The following is a 19,438-nucleotide window of genomic DNA, read 5'->3' as shown; positions in this document are numbered from 1 at the left end:
CAGAGAATCCAGCCCAAGACGGACATGAATGTTTGATTTTGGCATTTGTAGTGATGGACGCTGTGACCAGACTGAAGGTGACTATAAGGACTCCCAGAATCACCTGCACAAAGCCCAGCGATAGCAGCACATGTGTCCAAGCCCGGTGTAGCCTCAGCTGGGAAAGGCTGCGGGATGTCCGTCCAGTAAGAGAAAAACTGGAATCTGTTGGGGAGGGCATCACTACACAGGGCTCCAAATGTCAGCGCTCATCAGGAGACCCCCCTACCATAACAGGAGCTTCACCAAAGAGGTGCCTAGTCAGTGCATCTATCTGCAGAACAAAATCCTCACCGGAGAAGATTGATTAACCTCTAATGTTCAGCATGCATTTCAGGATAGTCATTCCACAGAGTATTAAATATTTAGAGGATTTAGAAAGAATTTTAGGCTCATTCATCTGAGAACGCAGCAGCGGACAGCCATGCAAACGACTCAACAAGAACCTAGAATGGATGGGTGCTCTTCACACACACACACACACACAAACACTCCTGGCAAGGTCAAAGCAGAACCAAAGAATGCAAAGGTTATCCACATAACTAGATCAGTCTCAGCATAGCCCCCAATTCAAGGTCCCGTATGACAATCTGGAGTCATGACAGGGAAGAGCCCACAAACTTCTGACCCCGGGAAAATTCACACTTGTGGGGACAGGACATAACCAAATTTGAGACCATGGGACGGTGGGGCCGGGCGAATAGCTGTACAGATACTGCTAAAATGATGCCCCCCAAATGACGACTGACACTTCAGAAACGACTGTGGAGACATGGCTGAAAGCGGACATCAGGATGAATGGCTGAAAGCAGAGATCTGGAAAATGCCATGCACTGAATGGATGAGATTGAGAGAATGAACACAAAGTGAAGACGCTCTGGATTCTGGAGAAAACTAGAAAAGCAGGGACCAGAAGACTTAATGTAGATGAAAGCGCCCACAAAAGTGTAACATGTCCCCTGGTTCCAGTCATTCACAAAGGTAGAAGCCCAACCATTAGGGTCCTGAGATCATATGTGCTGGAGTAGGAGAGGCCATCACTCAGAGTTAAGAAGGTTTAGTAGGAGCGCCAATCCACACCGGGATGTCCGTCAGCAGAATCCAAGACCCATCCCACCGGGATGTCCATCAGCAGAATCTGGGACCAATCACACTGGAATGTCCGCCATCAGAATCCAGGACCCATCACACTGGGATGTCCGCCAGCAAAATCTGGGACCAATCACACCAGGACGTCCGTCAGCAGAATCCAGTACCCATCACATCGGGATGTTCATCAACAGAACCCAGGATTCATTAAACCGGGATGTCCATCAGCAGAATCTAGGACGTATCACACCGGGATGTTCGTCAGCAGAATCCACGACCCATCACACCGGGATGTCTGTAAGCAAACTCCTAGACTCATCACACTGGGATGTCTGTCAGCAGAATCCATGACCCATCACACTGGGATGTCCGTAAGCTGTATCCCGAGGTGGAAGAAGACGGATTATCCAACAGGGAACTCGAACCCAAGCAAAGCTGCAGAAATATTCCTCAGGCATCTGATCAGCATTCTGACAAGCTGCAGTACTGCACAGACCCCCTCCCTTCATACAGCAAGGCAGGCTGGGAAATGTAGTCTGCAAAGGGTGGGGGCCAGTGATGTCACACATTTAAAGGGACGGTAAGCATTAACCTTTAACTTGCTGTACAAATCAAACTTGTCTTCAGTTCCACTAACCAGATGAAAATGAAGAGATACACTGGAAAGGACAAGAACACAGGACTCCCTGGGAAACTGACACATGTGGCTGCGACCAGAGAAATCCCCCATTTTGGATGATGGAGATTAGATGTGTTATACAAACTGATTTAAAAGTCCTTGTCTGAATAGCTAACACTACTCAGCATACTGACTCAAGATGGCCTGATGCAAAGCTATCCAGAAATAAGAAGCAGATTATGGCTCTGCTCCCATCCCCCATCCCCCTGCGGACCAGTACTCTAATGGAACCCTTTTATCTGGATCCTGGACGTCTGCTCGGGTTTCATGCAGCACAAAGGAAATGAATGTCAAACTCATCTTTTATTAATGCCTCATATTCCTAAACAGCTCCTGCGCCAAGTGCAGCCAGCACCACCTCCTCCCCTGCAGCTGAGCAAGGAAGGAGCCTGCCGGAGGGAGGAGGCAGTCACTGCACCGTGTGGGGAAACGCCACATTGTGCAAGATGTTAGAAAACATCTGCACCAAGAGCAGCACTACCAAAGACAGGCGCAAAAATGATGGTGTGTGCTCGCCCTCCGGACCCCGATGTGAACGGAAAAAGACAAAACGCCATCAGCTTCATAAAATGGTTTAATTTGGCATCAGCTGCTGGCCAGATCTGAGCCCTTGCCAACATCATGTGGGTGGGGAACAATCCGCGACGACATGCATTACCCCTATAACAGAACATACATGTAAACATGAGGCATGCATCCCCCCTTCCCATCTTCACAGGGACAACCGGCATTTACTGAAGAGCCCTTCACGGGCAGAGAAGGGTTAATCCTGAGTGGGAAGGTGCTATGGCCTGGCAGGTGGGGAGAACATATGACAACCAGACCGGTGTCACCTGCACGCTCTCCCCACCGTACAGTGTAACACTCAGCTTGGGCAACATTGTGTTAATACAGACACACAAGCATTAATGATTGGCGGCCAGCACAGAGGGCCGGCTGCCAGTCCTAGGACGAGCTGCCGCAGCACAGTCCGGCAGTGCGGGGATGTGGCAGATAGATGGCGCTCCGCTCATGTTCCATCTTAAGGCTTGAATGCGTTCTGCGCAGCCCCCGCTGCTACGTTGGTGGCTGCTGTACGCACCGCACTATTGGAGAACACACCGGCAGCAAATTCTTCCTGCGCCTTCTGGAAACTTGCACCAGTCCGGCGGTAAATGGAGTGGATCTGAGGGGAAACTGAAGGTGTCACAAACCACCAAACTCAAGTATCTTCATGCAGTTACACAGAAGTATTAGGATTAATATCATACACATGGAAGTGGCCATAGACATGCCCTCCAGTACCTGCCATATGGAAGATTAGGCCCACCACACCCAGGCTCCCTACTCACCCTTTTCAGCATGATGATGCCCATGACGGCGGTGGCGGTGAGGAGCACAGCGACGATCATCATGAATACCGAGGTCCCAATATAACCTCGATTCAGAGCAGTGAAAGCAGACACCCAGCCACTAGGAAAGGACAGAGACCAGAGTAAATGGGTAACAATACTGCACACCCTAAGAGCAGACGGAGAGCTGATGTGTCAAACCTAGTACCTGAAGCCCCATCCGGAGATCCCCACCGCCTCCAGCACGTACACAATGTCCTGGACGAAAAAGATGAAGAAGAACAGGAAGAAGTTGAAAGAACTGTCGCTCCTGAGGAGAGAAATCCGATAAAGACAAAACATTACATGGGGCTGGTCAGAGACAAAAAAGCCTAGCAGAGTCACCAATATAAATGCTTCTCAGAACCATGATGGCACTTTAACAAAGACACTGTATATTTCGCCTGCCAGCAAGACAATGCGTGGAGCTGGTCAGCGAGACGAGCGTGGTGACAGCCAGCGGCCAACGAGACGAGAGTGGTGACACCAAGGGGCCAGCGAGACGAGATTGGTGACGCCAGGGGCCAGCGAGACGAGCGTGACGATGCCAAGCGGCTGCATTACACTGTACCACCGCCAATCCTGCGAGGGACGATTATCTTTCTACACGAGCCAATGATTTGATTAACACACAGGGAGGCATGGTTGTATATGCACCAAACACACAGAATAAGGACCCTACACATTGTGAAGCCAATGCCTACAGATCAGAAACCTAGAATCTATAGCATCAACAAATCAGATGTTCTTAGCTTCTAGCTCTCCTCTCGATGTCTAATGAGACCGAAAGAGCAAAAAGATGAGCAGGAGAGGCTGAAAGAGGCTCCTTATGTAGAGAGGATGAGCAGGAGAGACTGAAAGAGGCTACTTATCCTGACAGGATGAGCAGGAAAGGAGACAAGCTCCTTATCAAGAGAAGACAAGCAGGGGAGGCAACAAGATCCTTATCTATAAACCACAGAAGAACATGAACAAGTATACCATGCCAGTAAAGTTAATACATCTTTATTGATAATAGACTGGTATATAAAAGTAAACAGTTAATATACAAAATACAATTTCAAGGTCACTACAAACATGTAATAGGAGTAAACAACGCGAAAAGCCAGACCTACTAATTATGTAAACATAGTGCACATTGTCATTCACTGATGTAACCATAAATTAATTAGCATTCCCTTAAGGGGGTTTTACACATAGCGATATCGCTAGCATTATCACTAAAGCGTCACCGATTTGGTGACGCAGCAGCGATATTGCTAGCGATATCGCTATGTGTGATACTTACCTCCGACCGACTCCCCCGCTGGTTATCACTGATCGCGTGAGATCGGTCGGGTCCATTTCTCGTCGGGCGCCTCCTGCTGGCGCCGACGAGCGACACGTGGACACGGGCGGGAGGACTTCAGCATCGCTGCGTGTGAAAGGTAAGTAACGACAGCTGCTGCGTCGCTACATCACTGGTGAGAACTACCTGTTTGGCAGCTCACTAGCGACCAGTTAGCGATGCACCAGCGATCCTGACCGGGTCGTATCGTTGTCGGATCGCTGGTGCATCGCTAAATGTCAAGGGGCCTTTAGTATTGGCTGTCAGTACACAATAGTACACTATTATATTGCCGAAGAATGGCTACTGTGGTAACAAAGCTAAAGGGCCTGTCACACTAAGCGATATCACTAGCAATATCACTATAACGTCACTAGTTTTGTGACGTTATAGCAATATTGCTAGCAATATCGCTATGTCTGATACCTACGACCACTCCCCCGCTGGTTATCACTGGTCGCACGAGAACGTCCTGGACCGTTTCTAGTCATCAGCTTCCTGCTGGACTTCCTGCTGGCGCCGACGAGCGACGCGTGGACGCGCACGGGAGGACGTCAGGATCGCCTCGTCTGACAGGTAAGTAGCGACCCCCGACCCCTGCTATGTCACTGGTGAGATCTGCCTGTGTGGCAGCTCACTAGCGACCACTTAGCGATGCACCAGTGATCCTGACCGCGTCATATCGCTGGTCGGGATCGCTGGTGCATCACTAAGTGTGACAGTACCATAAGTCTGGGCACTTACATATGAATGGTGGTCTGCTAATGCGGTCCTCCACAGGCGCCTCAACGCTCGTTTCGCCCCTTCATCAGGAGGTGAACGCTGTGAGGAAGGGCATTAGCAGACCACCATTCATATGTAAGTGCCCAGACTTCGCTTTGTTACCACAGTAGCCATTCTTACGGCCCCATCACACTAAGTGAGATCGCTAGTGATATCACTTAAGCGTCACCGATTTTGTGACGCAGCAGTGATATCGCTATGTGTGATACTTACATCTGACCGGCTCCCCCGCTGTCTATTGCTGATCACGCGAGAACATCCTGGGCCGTTTCTCGTCGGCCGCTTCCTGCTGGCGCCGACGAGCGACGCGTGGACGCGGGCGGGAGGACGTCTTCACCGCCGCGTCTGACAGGCAAGTAGCGACTGCTGCTGCATCGCTGGTGAGATCTGCCTGTTTGGCAGCTCACTAGCGACCATTTAGCGATGCACCAGCGATCCTGACCGGGTCGTATTGTGGTCGGGATCGCTGATGCATCGCTAAATGTGATGGTACCCTTAGGCAACATAATAGTACCAATTGTGTGCTGACAGCAAATACTAAGGGAATGCTAATTAGTTTATGGTTACATCAGTGAATGACAATGTGCACTATGTTTACATAATTAGTAGGTCGTGCTTTTCGAGTTGCTTACTCCTATTACATGTTTGTAGTGACCTTGAAATTGTATTTTGTATATTAACTGTTTACTTTTATATACCAGTCTATTATCAATAAAGACTTATTAACTTTATTGGCATGGTATACTTGTGCATGTTCTTCTGTGGTTTATCACTATAGTGAGTTGTGCCATTTTTTCACCTATGGTTTTTTGTGCTATATTAAGATCCTTATCTAGAAAGGACGAGCAGGGGAGGCAACAAGATCCTTATCTAGAAAGGACAGGCAGAGGAGACAACAAGCTCCTTATCTAGAGAAGATTAGCAGGAGCGACAACAGGCTCCTTATATAGAGAGGACGAGCAGGAGAGGCTACTTATCTAGAGAGGATGAGCAGGAGAAGCTGAAAGAGGCTACATATCTAGAGTACGAGCACGGGAGGCAACAAGCTCCTTATCTAGAGAGGACATGCAGGATAGGCTACAAGCTCCTTATCAAGAGAAGATTAGCAGGAGCAGCAACAGGCTTCTTATAAAGAGAGGACAAGCAGGAGAGGCTGAAACAGGCTTCTTATCTAGAGAGGTCAAGCAGGAGAGGCAACAGGCTCCTTATCTAGAGAGGTCTAGCAGGATGGGCAACAGGCCCCTATCTAGAGAGGACAAGCAGAAGAGGCTGAAAGAGGCTTCGTGTCATCTAGAGAAGACAAGTAGGTAAAGGAGAAAGTGTTGACACTTTACCTGAAAGCCTTATACAAAGGTCTGTACCAACAAACAAACGAGCATGGTGTAAAAAGGATGACCCAGAGAATGGACATGCCAAAACTAGATCCCTCACTTGCATCTACACAGAACGACGTGAGGCAGGCAAGGAAATTCAGCAGCAGCGTTCCTGCACTAACTGGAACAGAGAGAAGAGGTAAAAAACCATAAACATCAGAAGTAGAAAACATAAGTATCCTCATACATAGATTACACTCACCAAGCCACAAATAATACATGATGGACACCGTCTTCTGGAACTCTTGTGGGATGTCCACACCGATGTCCTGGTAGAAGCAAGGCTTCACGGGGCAGAATGCTGGCAGCGGCGGCCAGTTGTTCTGTCTCACTAAATCAGCACAAGAGAGAGAAAGACTAAAGCTCAGACAACGAGAAGTGTCCACCAACAAGCCGCAAAGCCCTGTAATGGCACACACCCGGACAATAGGGTACAGAACGTAGCCGGATACGCAATATCGAAGCCTGAACAAGACGCAAACTGGCCCCAACCCATCCGTATCCAACACACTGCTATAATGCTCTGTGTCCAACAACAGTCTCACCAAGATCCTCAACCTCCAAGCTGCATCAACCCAGACCAGAAACCTACAATCTCTTCCACACAGACCACAGACGATTCGTTCCACGACCAATCACATCCCTGCCACTTTCCACGTACCCACATCATCACAAGACCCTCTGAACTATAGAGTCTATTCTCATACATGTGCCTCCAGAAAGTGCTGCACTTTGTAGATTTCGCTCCCTCCGGTCCAGCTCCTCCGCCTTGCGGTTCAGCTCCTCTTGGCGGCGCAGTAAATCTGCTGTAGCTGCAGCTGTAGATTCCTTCAAACGCACATTAAGAAAAATGATTAAAAAATAGTGGAGATGCCAACAAAACGGTCCACCAGAGAGGATACACTAGGTAATAATGCAACTCTATATCATTGGTCTGGGCCTCTACCTGAGTCCCGTATGAGCCGTAATTTTTGGGTTCAGTGGGACTTTGTTTCATCAGAGCAGGAGTGACGGGCGGCTGAAAAGTAGCAGCAGGCATTGTGGCAGCTGGTTGGCCTGATGGCTCGTGGTAAGGAGGAGGAACCTGAAATGTCAAAAACATATCTCTGTAAATGATAAGCAGAGAAGGAAAGGGGTGAAAAGGGCTCCAAACACTTGTACCTCACTGTCAAAAGACGGACACTGGATAGATCACACAGATCCCACCGCTGCCACCAATTATGAAAGAAAGATCACAGCCTTGGAGTCACGCAGATCCTTCACCCGCTGTTACCTTTTGGCCACAAACAGCCCTCTGCTGCCCCGTCACTAGGACAACTACACGGTTGGCCATAGATTAACGGATGAGGACGTGGGCTGTTACCACTAATAGGCCAGTTATTGGAGAACCAATATATATATATATATATATATATATATATATATATATATATATATATATATATATATATATATATATATATATATAATCATATATATATATATATATATATATATATATATATATATATATATATACATACAGTGCCTACAAGTAGTATTCAACCCCCTGCAGATTTAGCAGGTTTACACGTTCGGAATTAACTTGGCATTGTGACATTTGGACTATAGATCAGCCTGGAAGTGTGAAATGCACTGCAGCAAAAAATAATTTTATTTCTTTGTTTAATTTTTTTTTAAATTGTGAAAAGTTTATTCAGAGGGTCATTTATTATTCAACCCCTCAAACCACCAGAATTCTGTTTGGTTCCCCTAAAGTATTAAGAAGTATTTCAGGCACAAAGAACAATGAGCTTCACATGTTTGGATTAATTATCTCTTTTTCCAGCCTTTTCTGACTATTTAAGACCCTCCCCAAACTTGTGAACAGCACTCATACATGGTCAACATGGGAAAGACAAAGGAGCATTCCAAGGCCATCAGAGACAAGATCGTGGAGGGTCACAAGACTGGCAAGGGGTACAAAACCCTTTCCAAGGAGTTGGGCCTACCTGTCTCCACTGTTGGGAGCATCATCCGGAAGTGGAAGGCTTATGGAACTACTGTTAGCCTTCCACGGCCTGGACAGCCTTTGAAAGTTTCCTCCCGTGCCGAGGCCAGGCTTGTCCGAAGAGTCAAGGCTAACCCAAGGACAACAAGGAAGGAGCTCCGGGAAGATCTCATGGCAGTAGGGACATTGGTTTCAGTCAATACCATAAGTAACGTACTCCACCGCAATGGTCTCCGTTCCAGACGAGCCCGTAAGGTACCTTTACTTTCAAAGCGTCATGTCAAGGCTCATCTACAGTTTGCTCATGATCACTTGGAGGACTCTGAGACAGACTGGTTCAAGGTTCTCTGGTCTGATGAGACCAAGATCGAGATCTTTGGTGCCAACCACACACGTGACGTTTGGAGACTGGATGGCACTGCATACGACCCCAAGAATACCATCCCTACAGTCAAGCATGGTGGTGGCAGCATCATGCTGTGGGGCTGTTTCTCAGCCAAGGGGCCTGGCCATCTGGTCCGCATCCATGGGAAGATGGATAGCACGGCCTACCTGGAGATTTTGGCCAAGAACCTCCGCTCCTCCATCAAGGATCTTAAGATGGGTCATCATTTCATCTTTCAACAAGACAACGACCCAAAGCACACAGCCAAGAAAACCAAGGCCTGGTTCAAGAGGCAAAAAATCAAGGTGTTGGAGTGGCCTAGTCAGTCTCCTGACCTTAACCCAATTGAAAACTTGTGGAAGGAGCTCAACATTTAAGTCCACATGAGACACCCAAAGAACCTAGATAACTTGGAGAAGATCTGCATGGAGGAGTGGGCCAAGATAACTCCAGAGACCTGTGCCGGCCTGATCAGGTCTTATAAAAGTCGATTATTAGCTATAATTGCAAACAAGGGTTATTCCACAAAATATTAAACCTAGGGGTTGAATAATAATTGACCCACACTTGTATGTTTAAAATTTATTAAAATTTAACTGAGCAACATAACTTTTTGGTTTGTAAGATTTATGCATCTGTTAATAAATCCTGCTCTTGTGTGAAGTTTGAAGGCTCTAACTTATTTGCATCTTATCAAACCTGCTAAATCTGCAGGGGGTTGAATACTACTTGTAGGCACTGTATATATACATATACACACACATACATACATACACAATATGTGTATATTTACACACACAATATATATACATACTATATATATATATATATATATATACATACACACACACACGCACACATACACACTATATCAATTATATATATACACACACACTATATGTATATATATATATATATATATATATATATATATATATATATATATATATATATATATATATATATATATATATATATACACACACACATACAATTCAGTTTTGTAATATTTGAGTTTTGGCTCTTGGGATAATTGCTTGGGAGGCCTGTGCACCTGAAGATTTTGGATTGTGCTGTTCCACTTTCTCTTCAGCAGTCTGCACAGGGAAGCACAGTAACAGGGAAAGAGCAGGGTATGCACAGGGAAAGCACAGTAACAGGGACAGAGCAGGGTATGCACAGGGAAAGCACAGTAACAGGGACAGAGCAGGGTATGCACAGGGAAAGCACAGTAACAGGGACAGAGCAGGGTATGCACAGGGAAAGCACAGTAACAGGGACAGAGCAGGGTATGCACAGGGAAAGCACAGTAACAGGGACAGAGAAGGGTATGCACAGGGAAAGCACAGTAACAGGGACAGAGCAGGGTATGCACAGGGCAAGCACAGTAACAAGAACAGAGCAGGGTATGCACAGGGAGCACACAGTATCAGGGATAGGGCAGAGTAACACCTATGCGGGACCACAAGAGGGCACTGAGGTAAGCACCATAATAAAAGATGCGTCCTCTCGCAGGAAGCAGCCTGTTATACCCAGAGGCCGCTGCCCAAGCAGGGCAGTGCTTCCGGGTCAGTACAGCCCAGCAGCATTAAGAAGCCAGGAGTAGGCATGACCGCAACCTAAGCAGTGTAGCGAGCATGTGCGAAGAGCAGGATTCCCAGTGCGGCTGAGGACCCGGAAGTACAGGTGAGACACGGCGAGGGACCCGGGACGTGGAGGAAGCATGGCGAGTATCGCGGCCGGGTATACTAGTATATTATATTTACATACAGTTGTGGCCAAAAGTATTGACACCCCTGCAATTCTGTCAGATAATACTCAGTTTCTTCCTGAAAATTATTGCAAACACAAATTCTTTCATATTATTATCTTCATTTAATTGGTCTTAAATGAAAAAACACAAAAAGAATTGTCCTAAAGCCAAATTGGATATAATTCCACAACAAACATTAAAAAGAGGGTGGACAAAAGTATTGGCACTGTTCGAAAAATCACGTGATGCTTCTCTAATTTGTGTAATTAACAGCACCTGTAACTTACCTGTGGCACCTAACAGATGTTGGCAATAACTAAATCACACTTGCAGCCAGTTGACATGGATTAAAGTTGACTCAACCTCTGTCCTGTGTACTTGTGTGTACCACATTGAGCATGGAGAAAAGAAAGAAGACCAAAGAACTGTCTGAGGACTTGAGAAACCAAATTGTGAGGAAGCATGAGCAATCTCAAGGCTACAAATCCATCTCCAAAGACCTGAATGTTCCCGTGTCTACCGTGCGCAGTGTCATAAAGAAGTTTAAAGCCCATGGCACTGTGGCTAACCTCCCTAGATGTGGACGGAAAAGAAAAATTGACAAGAGATTTCAGCGCAAGATTGTGCGGATGTTGGATAAAGAACCTAGACTAACATCCAAACAAGTTCAAGCTGCCCTGCAGTCCGAGGGTACAACAGTGTCAACCCGTACTATCCGTCGGCATCTGAATGAAACGGAACTGTATGGTAGGAGACCCAGGAAGACCCCACTTCTTACCCCGAGACATAAAAAAGCCAGGCTGGAGTTTGCCAAAACTTACCTGAAAAAGCCTAAAACATTTTGGAAGAATGTTCTCTGGTCAGATGAGACAAAAGTAGAGCTTTTTGGGCAAAGGCATCAACATAGAGTTTACAGGAGAAAAAAAAGAGGCATTCAAAGAAAAAAAACACGGTCCCTACAGTCAAACATGGCAGAGGTTCCCTGATGTTTTGGGGTTGCTTTGTTGCCTCTGGCACTAGACTGCTTGACCGTGTGCATGGCATTATGAAGTCTGAAGACTACCAACAAATTTTGCAGCATAATGTAGGGCCCAGTGTGAGAAAGCTGGTCTCCCTCAGAGGTCATGGGTCTTCCAGCAGGGCAATGACCCAAAACACACTTCAAAAAGCACTAGAAAATGGTTTGAGAGAAAGCACTGGAGACTTCTAAGGTGGCCAGCAATGAGTCCAGACCTGAATCCCATAGAACACCTGTGGAGAGATCTAAAAATGGCAGTTTGGAGAAGGCACCCTTCTAATATCAGGGACCTGGAGCAGTTTGCCAAAGAAGAATGGTCTAAAATTCCAGCAGAGCATTGTAAGAAACTCATTGATGGTTACCGGAAGCGGTTGGTCGCAGTTATTTTGGTTAAAGGTGCCAATACTTTTGTCTGGTCCATTTTTGGAGTTTTGTGTGAAATGATCAATGTTTTGCTATTTGCTTCATTCTCTTTTGTGTTTTTTCATTTAGGACAAATTAAGTGAAGATAATACCAAAGAATTTGTGTTTGCAACCATTTTCAGGAAGAAACTAAGTATTATCTGACAGAATTGCTGGGGTGTCAATACTTTTGGCCACAACTGTATACAATCTAATATAACATAATATGTTAGCCTGGCGCTAGGCAAGGGGTTTTCCCGGAGTGGACCCTCTGGACCGTGGCACCGAGGGGCCCCGGACGAGCAACCTGGTGGAACCGACCCCTATACAGGGAGCGTTAGGTGCAGGCCCAGGGGTTCGAATACCACCGCAGCCGGAATCAAGAGGGGCGGCTCGGAATAGACTGGAGTGAGACAGAGGACCTGGTCCAATGAGCACAGGGAGTAGGATAGCAGGAGGCTGAGACACGGGTAAACAGGACCGGAGCAGGACTGCAGGAATCAGACACAGTTAGGCACGGGTAGTCAGGACCAGAGTAGGACTGCAGGAACAGGCACGGGTAGGCAGGACAGAGCAGGAACACACACAGGACCGGAGTAGAGCTGCAAGGAAGCACAGGAGGTGAGAACAGGAGCCGTGCACAGGCAGAGGCACGGGAGCCTAGAGCTGATAATACAACAACGATCAGGTGCCTCGACTAAGGGAGGGCGGCCTGATATAGGCGAGGATCTGCCCCCCATTGGTCCGGCGGTGCTACCGGGTCAGGGCACCGCCGGAGTATAAGATCAAGCGGGGAGAGCCGGCCGCGGCCTATGGCGCATGCGCAGGACTTGCAGTGACGTCACAGGCCACGAACCGGTCAGAGGAGGACGCCGACGCTGGAGGCAGAGAGGCTGCAGTGCTGGGAGGTAAGTGTGAGAGCGTGCGACGGGGGCCGTGACAGTACCCTTCCCCTTAAGCCGCCTCCTACTGCGATTGGCAAAAACTCTCCTGAGAATGCGGGGAGCGTTGATGTTCTCCCGAGGCTCCCAGGATCTTTCCTCAGGACCAAAACTCCTCCAGTCAATCAGGAAAAAGGTCCTCCCTCTGACCCTTTTCATGGCGAGAATATCTCTTGTCGGAGCCCGCCGGCCGAGGAGCAGGACAGGGTGAGGGATGGAACTGATTTAGTACCACGGGTTTCAGGAGAGAGACGTGGAAGGTGTTCGGGAAATGGAGCGAAGCAGGCAACCTCAACTTGTAGGCGACTTCATTGACATGTTCCAGGATCTCAAAAGGACCGATGTACCGGGGATCCAGCTTGTAAGAGGGTAATTTTAACCGGATATACCTGGACGAGAGCCAGACTTTATCCCCGATGTGAAACGGCGGAGGATCTAACCTCCTCTTGTCCGTATGATTCTTCATCCGCTCACTGGCCCTCTTGAGTGCCGTGGTGGTCTCGGACCAGATTTCAGAAAATTCTTGGGACAAGGAGTTGGCTGCAGGTACCTCGGAGGCCGGGGCTAATACGTTGCGGTAGACCGTGAAGCCTAAAAATCTGATGGATGAAGATCTTGGCTAATCCGGGCGCAGAGGGGAGGCCGCTTAGAGGAATAAAATGTGCCATTTTGGAAAAGCGGTCCACTACTACTAGAATCACCGTACAACCGGAAGAGCGGGGCAAATCGGTGATAAAGTCCATGGCAATATTCTCCCAAGGTGACGTAGGAGCTGGCAAAGGGAGCAGCAGACCAAACGGAGGCGACAAGGTATTTTATTCCTAGCGCCGGAGAGACAGGAGGCAACGAAGTCTGCCACATCTTGGCGGAGAGTTGGCCACCAATAGTGCCAAGATATGAGGGCAAGAGTCTTCTGAATTCCGGCATGGCCTGCCAATTTGGAGGAATGCCCCCAAAGCAGAACTGTTCTTTTGGCACTCTCTGGCACGAGAGTCTTGCCTGGGGGTGGAGAAAGCAAATTCAGTGGCGCCACGGTGATAATCTTCGTGGGTTCGATGATGTGAGATGGTTCCTCCCCTACCTCGGACGGTTGGAAGACTCTGGATAGGGCATCGACTTTGGTGTTACTGTCCCCAGGGCGAAAATGGAGCTCAAAATCGAAGCGAGCGAAGAACAAGGACCACCTGGCCTGCCGAGGGTTGAGTCTTTGGGCGGACTGAAGGTAGGCCAGGTTCTTGTGGTCCGAGTAAATAACAAACGGGTGGACAGCTCCCTCCAGAAGATGACGCTACTCCTCCAATGCCAACTTGATGGCCAAGAGTTCACGGTCGCCAATCGAGTAATTGCACTCGGATGAGGAGAAGGCTTTGGAGAAGAATCTACAAGGGCGTAGGCGACCAGAGGCGGTTTTCTGAGTTAATACAGCCCCGGCACCTGTCGATGGTGCGTCCACCTCCAGCACAAAGGGTTTGCTGTTCTCAGGACGGGACAACACAGGGGCTGTGGAAAATGCCCGTTTCAGTGACTGGAAGGCCTCTTCAGCCTCTGGCGCCCAAGAGTTTGAACTCGTCCCCTTACGGGTAAGGGCGGAGATCGGCTTGGTAAGTGACGAGAAGTGCGGAATAAACTGCCTGTAATAGTTAGCGAATCCGAGAAAACGTTGGCTAGCTCTTATGCCAACGGGGCAGGGCCATTTGAGAATGGCGGACAGTTTCTTGGGATCCATCTGCAGCCCGGCGTCGGAGATGATGTAACCCAGAAATGGTAGCGAGGTTTGCGCAAACAAGCATTTCTCCATCTTGGCATACAAATGATTCTCGCAAAGACGCTGAAGAACCAAGCGGACAGTCCTCCTATAAGACGGAAGGTCTGGGGAGAACACAAGGATGTCATCCAAGTACACTACCACACAGGAGTACAAAAGGTCCCGGAAGATCTCATTGACGAACTCCTGAAACACAGCCGGAGCATTGCACAGACGAAAGGGCATAACCAGGTACTCCTAGTGACCGTCACGAGTGTTAAAAGCGGTCTTCCATTCATCGCCGGCATGGATGCAGATAAGATTGTAAGCTCCCCTGAGATCCAACTTGGAGAAGATCCACACCCCTCTGAGGCGATCAAACAACTCCGGGATGAGTGGAAGGGGGTACCGGTTCTTGAGAGTGATGTTGTTAAAGCCCCTATAGTCAATGCAAGGGCGCAGCGAACCGTCTTTTTTCTTAACGAAGAAGAAACCGGCTCCTGCGGGGGAAGAGGACTTCCGTATGAATCCTTTGGCAAGGTTCTCCTGGACGTACTCAGACATGGCTGCGGTTTCTGCGGGAGACAATGGATAAATCCTACCCCTAGGAGGGGTGGAACCGGGGATTAACTCAATTGGACAGTCGAAAGACCGAAGCGGGAGAAGGATCTCTGCCTCCTTCTTGTCAAAGACGTCTGCATAGGACCAATAGACCGAGGGAAGCCCCGAGAGCTCCAGAGGTGGGTGTGCGGTAACAGCAGGACGAATAGCGTTCAGACACCGGCCTTGACACGAGTGTCCCCAGCGCAATACCTCCCCGGAAGACCAGTCGAGGACTGGCTGATGGGTCCGTAGCCACGGAAGACCAAGCAGAATGGCGTGAGACAACTCGGGCAGCACGTAGAAAGCCACTCTTTCCCGGTGGAGAGCGCCGACTTGCAACACAACCTCCTCGGTGACCATGGTGATGGGTTCTGGTAACGGTTTGCCGTCAACTGAAGCAGTTAATCGGGGGTTCTTCAGGGTAACCGCGGGAATCCGGTACTTGTCAACCTCTTCACGCCGGATGAAGATACCTGCAGTGCCCGAATCCACGTAGGCCACCTCGGACTCACGCCTCTCCCCTGAAAGCAAAAGAACAGAAATCGTGATGGCTTGAGAGGAATCATTAACACCTAGGGAGGCCTCTCTTACCTGGCCTAGGTGGAAGAGCTTGCGCCCGTCTCTCTCTGACGCGACTCAGCCAACCTGACACGGTCAACTTGCATGGGCTCGGGATGAGGCGCGTGAGCGGACCCCGCTGGTCGTGGACTAAAGAAAGGACCGATTCGCGGACGGGACTGGCCTGGTGGGTCTCCTGTCCCTAGCTGACTCACGTGCTCCTGAAACCGGAGGTCTATGCGAGTAGCCAGGGAGATGAAGTTAGGCACGGGTAGTCAGGACCAGAGTAGGACTGCAGGAACAGGCACGGGTAGGCAGGACAGAGCAGGAACACAGGACCGGAGTAGAGCTGCAAGGAAGCACAGGAGGTGAGAACAGGAGCCGTGCACAGGCAAAGGCACGGGAGCCTAGAGCTGATAATACAACAACGATCAGGCGCCTCTACTAAGGGATGGCAGCCTGATATAGGCGAGGATCTGCCCCCATCTGCGCCGGAGTATAAGATCAAGCGGGGAGAGCCGGCCGCGGCCTATGGCGCATGCACAGGACTCGCAGTGACGTCACAGGCCGCGGACCGGTCAGAGGAGGACGCCACCGCCGACGCTGGAGGGAGAGAGGCTGCGGTGCTGGGAGGTAAGTATGAGAGCGTGCGACGGGGGCCGTGGCAGGGTGCGCGACAGGGGCCGTGACATAATATATGTTAGCATACCCGGCCATGATACTCACCCTTGCTTCCCCCACGTCCCTCACCGTGTCTCACTTGCACTTCTGGGTCCTCAGCCGCGTATGTGTAAGACAAATATTACATATATGTGTATAAATATATTATATACATATATACACACACACATCACACACGCACATGGTCAAAATTGTTGGTACCCCTCGTTAATGTCAATGAGACTTCTGCACCTCTCAACAGTAATTTTGGCCCACTCCTCAAGAACAAACTGCTCCAGTTGTCTAGTGTTTGACGGTTCCCCTTTCCAGACGGCACGTTTCAGCTCTATCGAAAGATAATCAATAGGATTTAAGTCAGGGATCATACAAGGCCACTTCAGAATAGTTCAATGTTTTCCTCTAAGCCATTCTTGGGTGTTTTGGGTCACTATCCTGTTGCAAGACCCCTGACCTGTGACTGAGACCACGGTTACTGACACTGGGCAGCACATTTCTCTCTAGAATCCCTTGATAGTCTTGAGATTTCATTGTACCGTGCACAGATTCTAGACACACAGGTGCCAGATGCAGCAATGCAGCCCCATCACGGCTGTACCCTCGCTCCGACTCCAAAAATCTGTATCTCAAATATCTGGTCGATACAAACCCCAATATTCCTAACTTTCCATTGGTGGCCCAGTGTCTAGCTGGGAAAAGGGGCAAAAGTTCTCTATAATGGTGTTAGATTTCCTGCTTCTCTTCCTTTCCATTCTATAAATCTTAGTCTTCCTCACAACAGACATCCTGCATGGCCCTGCAGGGGTACTCTGCTTCAAAGAGAGTTTTAATTGGTTTCCTCACCTCTCACGCATACATAATCTCCTCACTTTCCATATTTTAAGCTATCCAATTCTACTACTAAAAGAGGTTTAGAATGTCAGATCTTTTTCCTACTGGAAATTCTTGTGCGAGAAGAGGAAGGTGAATGCCCCATCACTGGAGCTGTGTTATGGATTGTAATATTTTCTATTGACACTCACCCCTAAGTTGTTGAATGGATTATACACATCCAGGGTGGCGTAGTGGCTGCTGGGTTGGTGCTCCGTCACCGCCGGGTCCTGGGGGAGAGAGGAAGAGCCATCAAAATACAACCCCAGTGTACAGAAAGGAGCCTCAGTAATACAGGTAGGTACGGAGAGGAGCCCTCCCATCTGCTACAGAAGGGCACAGGTGAGGAGCCTCCCAACTACATTAAGGCATGGCTAGAGGCATCCAGTACTCGACGTCCTACAAGAGGACACAGCAAGAGGTCCAAAGTACTCCACGGAGGCAGAGTACTGAGGGGGCCTCTCTACATGCTCTCCTGTGGGAGACACACTACAGAGGGCCCCCTCCCCCAGGTACTTTGCCTCCTACAGGAGAGCATGGCGATATGTCCCCTCGGTAGTACGTCTCCTACAGGAGAGCATGGAGAGAGGCCCCCCTTAATACTCCGCCTCCTACAGGAGAGCACAGAGAGAGGCCCCTGGTACTCCACGCCCTACAAGAGCGCAAAGCAATAGGCCACCGGTACTCCACGTCCTACAGACGGGGCAGGGAGAGAAGGCCTCCACCCCCGCTACAGGAGAGCATGGCGAGGAGTCTCCCTGTGCATTACATCAGAAACCGAAAAAAGATTTTGACCCCCAGTGACACGCAGACGTGTCACGTTTGGTCTCAAACAAAAGATAATTTAAGAGAAAATATAGTACCCCTGTCACTCTGAGTTCCCCAGCCAGAGTTATGGCAAGTAGAAGTTTTTAATAACTGTTCAAAAGGGGCATACATTCTGTAACTCAGCACACCAAGTGAGGTCAGCAAGGGAAAACCATAAAGCTCTGATGCTCATTGAGGAAGGTGACACATGCCAGGAGAACCAACCAAGAGGCTGTGCTGCTGAACCATTTTTCCCTGGGAAGGTTCTCCTCCCCTTTATCTACACGTCATATCTTAGACTGAGATAGAGTAAGTTTCTTATTTTAATACCTTTTATTTGTAACTGTCTGTACATACTGTATTTTGTCTCCTTTTGTACTTTTGTCAACACTGCCTATATTTTCTGGAGTAAACTTATAAATTTACTAGCTTCGTTTTCCTTGTTCTATGATCGAACTGACGCGTACTCCGCGCCAATTACGTTATTTGTGGGTGGGTTCCTGACCCGATATAGGCTTAGTATCAAACGAGGAACTGGTGGCAGCAAAGTGTCCTGGTGGTACTGGAAAACCCTGGCAGTGACAGATCTGAGATTTGTATATTTCCTGCCTGGGACTGGTGATATACATACCGCCCTCACTGCAGAGTGCTCAATAACCAGGACGCGACTAGGCAGCCTTTCCGGTGACTACTTATCCTAGGTGCAGTTCCCTGACTGCCCTGAGGGTCAAGGGGGTGCCAGAGAGCTGCACGTTCCTAACCGGAACTGCAAGTGTAAACATAAGATGTGGGGATTTACAGTATAAATCATCCAACCACATACAGTGCCTACAAGTAGTATTCAACCCCCTGCAGATTTAGCAGGTTTGATAAGATGCAAATAAGTTAGAGCCTTCAAACTTCACACAAGAGCAGGATTTATTAACAGATGCATAAATCTTACAAACCAAAAAGTTATGTTGCTCAGTTAAATTTTAATAAATTTTAAACATACAAGTGTGGTCAATTATTATTCAACCCCTAGGTTTA

General features: G+C 48.6%; 2 protein-coding genes across 6 annotated transcripts in view; both read right to left on the bottom strand.

Annotated features, from left to right (window-relative positions):
* Positions 1–1,595, bottom strand: part of ENTREP3 (endosomal transmembrane epsin interactor 3) — a 42,371-nt gene extending 40,776 nt beyond the window's left edge. Inside the window, exon 1 of one of the 5 annotated variants that reach the window (XM_073552335.1) lies at positions 2–1,595. In XM_073552335.1, coding sequence (XP_073408436.1) covers positions 2–220 — 219 coding nt within the window. In that variant the 5' untranslated portion in view covers positions 221–1,595. The remainder of the gene's footprint in view (position 1) is intronic. The other 4 variants (XM_073552337.1, XM_073552336.1, XM_073552340.1 and 1 more) reach the window with 4 other exon arrangements.
* Positions 1,596–2,363: 768 nt separating this feature from the next.
* The window catches only part of SCAMP3 (secretory carrier membrane protein 3), a 41,538-nt gene continuing 24,463 nt past the window's right edge, over positions 2,364–19,438 (bottom strand). The window contains exons 2-9 of the mRNA XM_073552348.1: positions 17,755–17,832; positions 7,607–7,744; positions 7,368–7,488; positions 6,863–6,991; positions 6,622–6,781; positions 3,347–3,448; positions 3,139–3,259; positions 2,364–2,972 (exon numbers count right to left, since the gene is read on the bottom strand). Coding sequence (XP_073408449.1) covers positions 2,829–2,972; positions 3,139–3,259; positions 3,347–3,448; positions 6,622–6,781; positions 6,863–6,991; positions 7,368–7,488; positions 7,607–7,744; positions 17,755–17,832 — 993 coding nt within the window. The 3' untranslated portion in view covers positions 2,364–2,828. The remainder of the gene's footprint in view (positions 2,973–3,138; positions 3,260–3,346; positions 3,449–6,621; positions 6,782–6,862; positions 6,992–7,367; positions 7,489–7,606; positions 7,745–17,754; positions 17,833–19,438) is intronic.

Source organism: Dendrobates tinctorius, unplaced genomic scaffold (genome assembly GCF_039654945.1).
Source record: "Dendrobates tinctorius isolate UK_male_01 unplaced genomic scaffold, ASM3965494v1 ptg000189l, whole genome shotgun sequence".
Taxonomy (NCBI): domain Eukaryota; kingdom Metazoa; phylum Chordata; class Amphibia; order Anura; family Dendrobatidae; genus Dendrobates; species Dendrobates tinctorius.
The sequence above is the reverse complement of the archived record's forward strand: the minus strand, read 5'-3'. Positions and strand labels throughout refer to the sequence as shown.